Source organism: Loxodonta africana, chromosome 7, assembly GCF_030014295.1.
Source record: "Loxodonta africana isolate mLoxAfr1 chromosome 7, mLoxAfr1.hap2, whole genome shotgun sequence".
NCBI classification, from domain to species: domain Eukaryota; kingdom Metazoa; phylum Chordata; class Mammalia; order Proboscidea; family Elephantidae; genus Loxodonta; species Loxodonta africana.
Window position 1 is genome coordinate 71,030,675 of NC_087348.1, and position 12,006 is coordinate 71,042,680.

General features: G+C 44.8%; 1 protein-coding gene across 10 annotated transcripts in view; it reads right to left on the bottom strand.

The window, feature by feature from the left end:
• Positions 1 to 12,006, bottom strand: part of MICAL2 (microtubule associated monooxygenase, calponin and LIM domain containing 2) — a 250,105-nt gene that overhangs the window by 100,684 nt on the left and 137,415 nt on the right. For all 10 annotated transcript variants that reach the window (XM_023550839.2, XM_010592231.3, XM_023550840.2 and 7 more), the window contains exon 16: positions 1,966 to 2,034. In XM_023550839.2, coding sequence (XP_023406607.2) covers positions 1,966 to 2,034 — 69 coding nt within the window. The remainder of the gene's footprint in view (positions 1 to 1,965; positions 2,035 to 12,006) is intronic.

Below are 12,006 nucleotides of genomic sequence, written 5' to 3' on the forward strand. Positions count from 1 at the left end.
GAAGTGAAGTGATGAGTAAAATAGCTTTCAGAATACATCACATGGCTGCCACGAGGTTAAGAGTGGGTGGGATGAAGGCAGTGTCGGGGGCTGTCAATCAGAAATTAGGTGAGGCACAGGCTCTGGGATTCCTTCTCCTCCCTCACCTGCACCCCACCCCAACTTCGACCTGGACTCTTCTGTCTTTGCTATCTTTTTAAAACTGTTATTTTGACATAATTTTAGATTTATAAAAACGTTGCGAAGATAGTACAGGTGGTTCCTGTATACCCTTCACCCAGCTGCTCATAATGTTGGTATCTGGAATAATCACGGTACCTTTATCAAAACTAAGAAATGAACACTGGTACGGTACCATTAACTAAACTATAGAGTTTATTCAGATTTCACAAGTTGTTCCACTAATGTCTTTTTTCTGCTCCAGGGTTCGATTTAGGATCCCCACACTGCACTTAGTCATCTTGTCTCCTTAGTCTTGGGAAGAGACAGGAGCAAATCACAGGCACTAAGGCACAATGCTGACACCTTGCAACCTGGGACATACAACGTTCCTCCAGACCCTAGTCGGCCTCTGCTTCCTCCTTGAAGTCACCTCCCTATTGACCGGCTTCTTCCTCACATCACAGCCGGAGTTCAGAGAAGTTGGAGAAAGGGCTCTTGAGGGATCATCCCAAGAAGCTTTAGAAAACATTCGGACAAGCGTAATTTGAACTCCCTGAATAAAATGGGTTTGTTCACATTTTAAGTGGTGAACTAAACTTCGGGTTTCATTTATCAGTGCTTCCCTCTAGCTATCCTAGAAACAGGGTGAGTAGGAGGCAGCTGCACCCCCTCTCCCCCGAAAGTGGGCCTCCTGGCTCTGTGTGAAGTTCACTGCTGTGAGATGGAGTATCCCACCCCTGACCTACATCAAACAGGTCAGAGACGTGAACAATGTTATAAAATCATATAGAAATAAAACTCCTTTAACCATATAAGATAGAAAAACTCTTCTTTAAGTTTATAAATCAAGTATCAATGTATTATACAAATTATCCCAAGGTCACAATGTTAACACAAGACGGTAGGCTCGCTAAAGCCGCAGTGGATTTGACTGGCGACAGTTACACTTGCCTTTTGTGGAATCAGAATGGCCTTTTTAAGAAAAGTGCATATCTCAGGTCTCTTTTAAAAGATGCCTGGGGAAGCAGGGACTGGTACTCTCGTTTTCTCCAAATCGATTTTCCAGAAGCAGGACAGTGATTAGTGCTCTGCTTGACGGAACTGGGTTTGGTGTTTTTTTTTTTTTTTTTTTGACAAAGTGGCACAGCGGTTAAGAGCTTGGCTGCTAACCAAAAGGCTGGCAGTTTGAATCCACCAGCTGCTCCTCGGAAACCCTATGGGGGCAGTTCTACTCTGTCTTATAGGGTAGCTGTGAGTTGGAATCCACGTGATGGCAACGAGTTTTGACAAAGTAGCCTGTAATTTTCTTCTTTCACCAGAAGGTGGCACTTGTGGGCATTGGGACGTTGAACTGAAAGACTGAAAGCACAGAAAACACAAAAGGGAACAGGGAGACAATGACTGGGAGAAAAGTGGGATTCTGTTATCTCGTTACTACTACCATTAAAAAAAAAATAGTAATTAAATACTGATTTACATATGTGATAGACAGTATGCTCTGCATGCTGTATACATCATCTAATTTCATCTTTAAAAATCCTACAAAGTTAGTATTATTCTCATTTCACAGACATGAAACACCCAGAGAGGTTTTATTTCAAGGTGACACAGCTAGCAAGTGCTGGGGTGAGGACCGGAACCCGGGAAGGTCTTTCCATCAAGCTGTGCTGGGTGCACATGTACACAGTGTGAGTGAGAGAGCAAATAAAGAAGGACGAGGGATGCTGCCTTGGTCAGGTAGGCCTGTGGCCGCTGGGTGTGAGAAAATGGGTCTTTTTTTAAACTGACACTGTGTACACTAACCTCATCCAGGTTGTTGAAGCCTTTCCGCCTTCGTTTGTTCATGTCGTTCTCTTCCGTTTGGCCATCCACCTGTAGGGGCAAAGAAAGCTGGGTGAGCTTGGTGCGCCAATCACTGCCGTTCCACTAACACTCTGTTAGTAATGGGGGTATCTCCCTGTCCTCAAACAGCTGCTAGCCTAGGAATCAGATACAGAAATAAATTGCTCTGCCTGTGACAAAGGCTATCACTGAGTTATGAACAGGCACAATGGAAGGTGGCCTTACTCCACCCTGGGAGCCAGGGGTTCTGACAGAAAGAATGGGTGGGAATCACATCCTAAAAGGTCATGATAAAACATCCCAAAGCAAAAAGAGTCCCTGTGATGTAGGCCATTGCCAGTGTGACCTTGGGCTCAGAACAGTTAAATGACTCTCCCAAGGTCACAGTCAGGCCTGAGGATGCTAGGCAGCGTGCTACCTTCTGAGAACACCATACTGCTCTGCACTTGGTAGCCTCTCTCCTTCAAGGAGGTGACCCTGGTTCACCTCGCTGGAATTTTCAGAACTCAAATTAGCTGTCTAGGGATTCGACAGCAAATTAAGTCCGCAATTCAGTCACTGTCACAGCTTCAAGGAAATAACATTTTATTAGCTTCAAGTAAGCATTAGATACAGCCTGAAAACTAACCCTAAACTTACATGCCAGTTTTCACAGGGCAGTTTTGATTTACTACTTTTTTGTACCTGGTGTAATTAATAGTGCCCCTTTGCATCTCAAAAATGTCCTGGTTAGGCAATAAATTGCGTGGTTGCCCTACTGATAACCCTTTACAGCCTGCTGTCTGCTGCCTGTATCTGGTTATTTAGACCCACAAAACCCAGTTCTACCCAAGCCCATTGCATCACCCCTGCAAGGATCACCAAAGGGTATACCCATTGTTAAGCTTGTCTCCCACAGGGAAAGAGCAGAACTGCACAGGTTAAGCTGGTGCTATGGGCTAGGATGGGAGTGGCAGGCTGAATTCAGTAGTTTTTCCATTCCCTGCTGTGTAAGCCTATCTTTGACTCACATTAGGGTCTACCCAAGACCTACCTATCCCCTTCTGTGGTTTGAACAACTCTACAGCCAGCCTCCAGCTGGGAACTACTACAGATGGCTCGTTCCCTCAGGATCATGGTATGGTGCCCCATTTATTGTGCATCCCTTCTGCTGGGAGTCCAGTACACTCTCAGAGGGGCCCTCCATAGCAGGCCCAGATCAAATCCCAACGGTTGTACCACTCTGGATGCAGTAGGAAGGGCTGTAGGTTGCCCTCTCATCTCAAGCCCAATCAGCCTCATAGACACTAATCCTATCCAATCAGAATAGGACTAATTTTCCTCCTGGTGGCTCTGAAACAGTAATAACTACAGGAGGCCCTTGGCATACTGTCTACGATGTGGCCACTTTCTTCCAGTATGAAAAGCTCTGCTTACTCTGCTCTTCACCACCCATCTGTCAGTTTGTCATACTGTGGTGGCTTGCGTGTTGTTGTGATACTGGAAGTTATGTCACTGGTATTTCAAATAACAGCAGGGTCACCTATAGTGGACAGATTTCAGCAAAGCTTCCAGACTAAGACAGGGTAGCAAGAAAAGTCCTGGTGATCTACTTCTGAAAATTTGCCAATGAAAACCTTACGGATCACAACAAAATATTCTCAGATATCTTGGGGGACATCTAGGCCAACTGCCATAACATAGTTCATAAAGAAATTGTTCTACATCCTACTTCGGTGAGTAGTGTCTGGGGTCTTAAAAGCTTTCGAGCAGCCATCTAAAATACATCTATTGGTCCCATCATGTTCAGAGCAAAGGATGATGAAGAAAACCAAAGATGTAAGGAAAATATCAGTCCGAAGGACTAATGGAACACATGAACCACAGCCTCCACCACCCTGAGCCCAAGAGAAATAGATGGTGCCCAGCTACCATGACTGACCCTCTGACAGGGATCACGATAGAGGGTTCCAGACAGAGTAGGAGAAGAACGTAGAACAAAATTCAAATTCACAGAAAAAGACCAGACTTACTGGTCTGACAGAGATTGGAGGCACCTCTGAAACTATGGCCCCACGACACCCTGCTAACTCATAACTGAAGCCACTTCCTAAGTCCACCCTTCAGCCAAAGGTTAGACAGGCCAATAAAACAAAAGTTTACACTTGTGAGAAACGTGCTTCTTAGTTCAATCAAGTATAGGAGACCAAATGGGCAACACCTGCCCAAAAGCAACGATGAGAAGGCAGAAAGGGACAGACTAGGCAAATGGATACGGGGAATGTGGGGTATAAAGGAAGAGGGGTAGAGTGCTGACACATTGAGAGGATTGCAAGTGATGTCACCAAACAATTTGTGTATAAATTTTTGAATGAGAAACTAATTCGAACTGTAAACTTTCACCTAAAATACAATTAAAAAAAGAATATTATCAGATATAGCACTAAAAGATGAGCCCCCTGGGTTGGAAGGCACTCGAAATACACAGTGAACACAACAATGGACTCAAACATGTCAATAATATGAAGATGGTGCAGGACCGGGCAAAGTTTTGTTCCATTGTACAGAAGGGCACCATGAGTTGGCGCCTACTTGACGGCAACTAACAACAATTCTGCTTTTACATCCTCATTATTCCCTCTCCCCTCCCTATGTTTACCGCCACCTTTTCTTTTTAAAGATGAGATCAACCACAGTTTAATCATTGATATTTGTTCAAATATTTGACCCTTCCCTTGCCCTGGCAGCACAAAACATCAGATCAAAGAGGCCTGCCTTCCCTTCAACATTTTCCTCGGTTTCTAATGAATCATTATGCTATGAATGGGAATGATTTCAGCCCAAATGCCTGGGCAAACACCAAGAGAAACAGATGACTTTATTTGCAATAAAGTTGGTCTTAGAGGCACAGGCTGTCTAAGCCCCACTCCACAGGCTCTGAATGGCACATTGGCCCTCAGACTGAAGCTGGTGAAAGTACAGAGTGTCCCATCCAACAAGAACACTTTCATGCATAATCTTAGGGTTTTCTGTTGTTTTTCTGTTTCCACCTTAAGTGAGGACTTGGCTTTTCCCCCAAAGATCAATATATCTTACTCTCTCTTGTACTCAACAGCCCAGGGTTTGACTGTTTAAATAATGAGAGGCAATATAGATCCAAACCCAGCCATGCCAGCCACAGGCTCACAAAAGGCATTCCTGGGAAAGAGTGCCTAGCCAGCAGCTCCTGAGATGACCCCAGATTCTTCAGAGGGAATAAAGGGAGTGGATGGATGCAACCTCAGCTCCTCTGATTCACCCTGACCCATGGTAAAATGGAGTCTATATGGAAAGGTTAGCAACATACATACCCCAAATGGTTACTACTATATGGATGTATTGTTGAAACATTGATTCTCAACTAAGGGCTAGGTTAAAACAAAAAGGTTGAGAAAATTCAAACCTATAGATTTATCTAATCTCTTTATCTGTATATCTATATTTGGGAGCCAAAATCGCCTCAGTACCCCCAACTCCTTAGATTCTAGTTTGCTCTACAAAGAACTGGGGTACAAAGAGGAAGAAAATGTGTATAGTTCCCAGTGAGAGACAGCATGAGAATAAACAAATAACTCACTTTCTTTTCCTATCAGGGTTCTCCAGCCTAAGGTCACTTTATCATGATTTCTACCAAAGGGCATTTATTAAACTGATAGGTTTTCCCACTAAAAAAAAAATCAAAGACATATATTTGCCACTCTGATCATTTGATAAGCACATGATAGCTGTGCTCCCATATTGCCTGAATTAATGTGATTTTAGTCCAAAGCAAAGAAACTTGGTATTTAGTTAGTTGGTATATCCTAATCCTGAAGACATTTAGATCTGGGTCATAGGAAGAGAGATTGGCCATCTGTCAACCAAAGCCTGGTTGAGTAGGGGGCAGCTATAAGAAAGAGGGCCAGTGACATGGGCAAGATAGCTCTTCTTTTCTTCAATGGTAGAGTAGTAGAGTCATGGGGTTGAGTTTTCGCACTGATTATCTCCTAGCTGTGTGACCTTAGGAAAATCACCTAACTTCTCTGACTTCAGTTTTCTGTCTTGTAAGAAGGGATATTGTCTACCTCATAAATTGTCGTGTTGTTTTGTGCGGTGCCATCAAGTCAGTTCCAACTCATAGTGACCCTATGTACAACAGAATGAAACACTGCTTAGTCCTGCACCATCCTCACAATTGTTGCTATGCTTGAGCCCATTGTTGCAGCCACTGTGTCAGTCCATCTCATTGAGGGTCTTCTTCTTTTTCACTGACCCTCTACTTTACCAAGCATGATGTCCTTCTTCAGGGACTGATCTCTCCTGATAACATGTCCAGAGTATGTGAGATGCAGTCTCGCCATCCTTGCTTCTAAGGAGCATTCTGTTTGTACTTCTTCCAAGACAGATTTGTTTGTTTTCCTGGCAGCCCCTGGTATATTCTATATTCTTAGCCAATACCACAATTCAAAGGCATCAATTGTAGTGGGGGTAAATGCAATCATACATGTAAAACACTTCTTAAAGTGCTATACAATAGTTAGACACTACTAGTAAGGTTAGAACTTGTAACAGAACTAGAAAATGTGAACAGTAGTTCTGGTTTTGACACTTACCAGCTATGTGACTTATGGCAATTTAATTTTCTTAAGTCCAAGTTTTCCCATGTATAAAACCAGGATAAAAATAGGTTTCTTGCCTTCCTCAAAATGTTACATCAGGAACAAATGAGATAAATACTGAAGTGCTTTGTATGCTCATGGCTGCACTACAGGACCAAGTGTTCAATCCAAACAGTTTTTACCCATCTTCTCAGAAATCTAGCATTCTCATTTCATCAATATTCCTAAAGGAAGAGCCCTATCATTTCCTGAGCCCCTCCTATGAGCCAGGCAAAATGCTCAGACCTGCAGCATGCATTGCTCATGCCATCTTCCCACCAATGCTGTGAGGTATATGTTATTACCCTCATTTTGCACACAAAGGAGCTTTCTGAGAGGTCCAAATAGTTGCTGGGTCCCCAGCAAACCCAAATACATGTTTGGCTGCCTGGCTTCAAATTTCATCCCCAACCTGTAAATCAACTCAGCATCCTAGGCTGCATTCACACAGAGGAAAGGAGAGACAGCAGCCTCGTCAGTTACCTGCAAACTGCCAGCGTGGGAGTAGAGGGTGCTGATCTGGCCCCTGTGCTTGCTGAGCTTCCAAAGCTGGCAGCATCACAGACCAGTGCTCTTGACTCTAAGCCATCTTCAAGTGTCTGAACTGAAAAGTACTAAGACCTAATGGGGAGCTTTGGCTGCTGGGTAGGTAGCTTTGTGAGTTGGGGAAGAGGAGCGAGGAATTTGGTCCCACTAGACTACAAGCTCCCTCAGCAGGGTCCTTGCTTGTCTTGTTCCCTGCTCTACCTCCAGCACCCAGAAGAGAACTTAGCATCAAATAAGTGCTCAATAAATATTTGTTGGCTGAATGGGTGGTTGGCGGAAGCACTTTCTTAAAGGATGGCTCCTGGCTCTTTGGAAAGTGTTTGCACAGGAGGGTCAGGGAAAGAAGGACAGAGGAGGGGGATGGACTGCCCAGACCAGACATGGACACCAGTCACTTTGTGAACTCTACCAGGGATCAGTGCGGAAGGAGGAGGAGGACCTGGGTTGAATCAGTCAGAGGGCAGGACAAATGCTGGGGCCACCCACCTGGCTTCTGGGATAGACTTTCCAGGGACTGTGACAGCCTCTGTACTGGGCCCCAAAGAGTGTGCTCAGAATGGGACAAATATCAGTAATGACTATAGTGGCCATAGATACAAGTATCACACATGTATGGTAGGTCTAGGAGATTGTAGACAGGCATTGTGAGAGAGAGAGAGAATGCGTGCGTGCGTGTGTCTGTGTGTGAGTGTGCATGTGCAGGAATAACAGAGACCAAATATATGTTCAGGTGTCACCTGCATGCATGGTGACAAGAGCCCTGGGACCCCCAGGAACTGTCCCATGCCATGAGACGTTTAGATGCTCTCCAGAATCAGTTGTCAATCTGCAAAGGCAGACTCCTTTCTAAGGGGAAAATATAATCCCCGCAGATCTTCTCCTTTTCCCAGGCATGGGCCATCCAGCCTTCAGAGCTAATCAACCCAATGGGTTTCCCCTCACCAGAGAGACTGCTTAGCTGTGAAATGGGAAGGTTACTCTCTCTAAAAGGAAACAAGGTCTTTTGTGAAGGAAATGTCTTCTGTATGTTCAGAAGTTGATAAATGTTGCTGCAATTTGGATGTTATCAGGAAGACAAAATTAGGGAGGAGAAAAGAATCTAAGAGCAATAGTGAAAAACAGGAGGGCAAGAGGTTCTTAACACTGGCTCAGCAGAAAACAATGAATCCTCTTCAGTGCTCAGGAATTCTCATTCTCAAGATGTTCCTCTGGAGGTTGGGAGTGAGTCGGGACGGTTAGGAAGAAGTGGAGAAAGGGAGCGAGGTCAAATGCAGATGCACCTGTACGGATGGTAGGGATATTGTGTACGGATATTGCGTGTGCCCGCTACAGTGTAGAATCATGTAAGCATGGCCGAATCTGTCTCTGTTCCAGAGGGGTGCATGAGCCAGGACACTGAGGGCTGCAGGTCTAATTTCACTGACATTTTCTGTATTGCAACTGTGTTGGAGCCTCTGTATGTGCAGATATCCACAGTGTCTCTGCACAGGAGCAGATGAGAGTAGACAGTACTGTTTGCTTGTGGGAAGTGTTAAGGCCAAAAAGCACTGAAAATGAGTTCCCCAAGCCAAAAGAGTGTCCAGATACAACATGCAGACCCACAGTAGGATAGGGAGAAGGTACTCTGTGTGTGGTCCTGATCACTGGATTGCTGGCACAGTGCGATAGGTAAGTCAGAGGTATTTTAGTAGTGGCCAATGTATAACATGACCCCAGTGGCCTTACTGACTCACCAACCCACCCAGAGAAAGTGCTCAATCCATTTGAGGAGGAAGAGAAGGACAAATACTGCCCAAGCCAAGCACTTACTTCAATGATCAAATCTCTCTACCTATCTAAAGGGCAAGGCAAATTGTAAACATAAAATGAGGCTAAGGGAGGGATTGGATCTGTGGGTCTTGACCCTCTCATAAGATGGGCAGCCAAGATGCACACACTGGGGAAGAGTGAACAGGGCGGAGCCCACAAGCTTCCACTGCATTTCCAAGCAGAACTGTGGGGAGTGGAGGAGGATGAAGCAGCTCTGGGAGGGAGAGCCTGGTTGGCCTTGCTGACTACTGACTTTTGACCAATCCACCTTCTGAGCCAGAGCTGGTCACGTGGCTCCAATTTGGTCATTCTGTAAACAGAGGAGTGGTGAGTGAAAGGTTTAACATTCCTCTAGGGTCTCTATGAGTCCGAATACACAGCACTGGGTTTTCTAGTTCCCTCTGCCTCCCAGCTGTAGGCTAAGTGGTGGGAGAAACAGGGGTAAATGAAGAAAGGTGGTATATGTCTGGCTCAGAGGGCTTCCAGGAAGACTATGCTGGCTCGCTTGGGTTGGAAGTGCGCAAAGCAGAGGTCCTTGGGCTTCAGAGGAAAAACAGCTGAGCTGTAGTGGCACCAGCCACAGACTGGTCTCCAGGATACAGTGTTCCTTCAATGGGACATACGGTGGAGAATGCAGCCCTCACTTGGACCCTCTGAACTGGGGCAGTTCAGGAAGCAGAGGGGCAATAGGACCTAGGTATAGCTCATTGTTTTAGCTGCTCTGCTGAAAATCCTAACAGACCAGCACACCTTCCTTCCCACCCCAGCCTCACTAGCCCATTCCCTCCTACAGACAGGGTGTGGAAGAAGCTTTAAGTATCTTGCTCCTGGAATTAGCAAAACAACTGCTGCAACATTCCAGACCTCAGTGGAAAAAGTGACCACTGCTTCACCAGCTGACGGAAAGAAAGGAAGCTGTTAGGAGGCACCAGCCCCACCCTGGGCGGAAGGGCTGGCAGGACAAGGCAAGACTGGCCACATTAAGGAGACTATATGCAATTTTGAGAGACTCAGAGACATGCAGAGACCTACAGCCTTTCTGTGATGGTAGGGGAGGACTTGCCTGAAGTTCTGGAGAGGGAAGGCAAGCTCTGTGTGGGTACTTAAAACTGCCCTCCCAAACCTCCCCTGCTCTAGCCAGTGGTCCTGCCTCTGACCTTATCCTGGCCCCTCCCTCCTTGGCTCCCACTGACTACGGCCTTGGAACTTTCCACTCTTTCGGCTTCTTTACATGGTAAGTTTAAGGTTCTTCTGCCTTGTCATTTATCCTTGAAGGCTTCCTAGTTCCTGTTCATTCCTGACTCAGATTCAGGTACCCCTTGCCCAAGGCTCCAGAGGACTATAGATTCAGTCCTTACCAGTTATCAGTTACTGTCAAGTTGATTCTGACTCATGGCAAACTTGTCTGTGTCAGAGTAGAACTGTGCTCCATAGGGTTTTCAGTGGCTGATTTTTTGGAAGTAGATCCCTAGGCCTTTCTTTTAAGATGCCTCTGGATGGCCTTGAACTGCTAACGTTTTGGTTAGCAGCCAAGTGCGCTAACCATTTGTACTACCCAGGAACTCCCCATTCAGTTCTACCCCTCTGAAATTTGCCTTTTGCCCCCAATACCTTCAAATCCCACAGCCGTTCCCCAACCCTCACTAGGTTTGGCTTCTCTATTGCCAACATAGTCTCTTGAACCCATCTTCTGGAACTTTCTCCCCACTGGGCTTTCTGACTTCCTTCCTTTCTAACAGTTCCTTCATCTTCTTTCCTGGCTGCTCTGCCTTCACCAGTCCCTTAAATTCTGCTGTTCCCCAAGGTCTGACCCTTGGTCTGCAGTCTCCTCACTATCTTCCTGGCATCATATCTCCCCAGATAGACTCTAAGGTCAAGTCACACATCACTTCTGCATGTCCTATCACCAGATACTTGACAAATACCCTTTTAAAAATTAATTAATTAGTGGTAAAGGAAACATGGTATAGGGGCCAAAGTAATAAACTACCACTAGGTACTAGATGGCGCCCTAGTGGTGTAGTAAAGAGCTTGGCTGCTAACCAAAAGGTCAGCAGTTTGAATCCACCAGCCACTCCCTGGAAACCCTAAGGGACAGTCCTACCCTGTCCTATGGGGTCACCATGAGTCAGAATCAACTCAATGGCAACAGGTTTGGTTTTCTGGTAAGTAGTAGATGAGCTTGGGCAAGGCAGCCAACCTCTCTGGGCCTCCGTTTCTTATTGGTAAAATGAGTACTGAGACGTTATCATTCAAATACAATTATAATTTCTTATTAGGCCCATAGTTCCCCAAACTTTGCACTATGGCACCCTAGTGAACTCACACAGTCACCAAAAAATATTTTTGAGGGGGAACACAGTGACATCTGTCAGACATGTTGTAAACTACTTCAATTAAGTTATTTGGGCTTAACTACTTAATAAACAGAACTGTTAGGTATTTTCTTTTGATCTACAGGCACCATGACCAAATTAGTGAGACACTAAAAAAAAAAAAAAAGTACTGTAAATTGAGAAAGTTTGGAAATCACTTTATTAGGTTCTGAGCTCCTCAAAGGCAAGGACCATATATTATTTATCTCTATATATCTGCTGTCATCATCAAAAACAAAAAATACAGCTCTAAGTGGATCATGTGGGTTTTTTCTTTCATTCTGTTAAAGTGGTGTACTATATTGATTGATCTTCTTATGTTGAACCACCCTTGCATTCCTGAGATAAATCCCATTTAGTCATGGTGTATAATCTTTTTAATATGCTGTTGAATTCTGATTTCTAGTATTTTCTCAGGATTTTTGCATCTATGTTCATAAGGGATATTGGTCTATAATTTTACTTTCTTGTGATGTCTTTATCTAACTTTGGCATCAGGGTAACCCTAGCCTCATAGAGTGAGTTAGGAAGTATTCCCTCCTCTTTCATTATTAGGAAGAGTTTCAGAAGGATTGGTGCTAGCTCTTCTTTAAATGTGTTGTAGAATTCACCAGTGA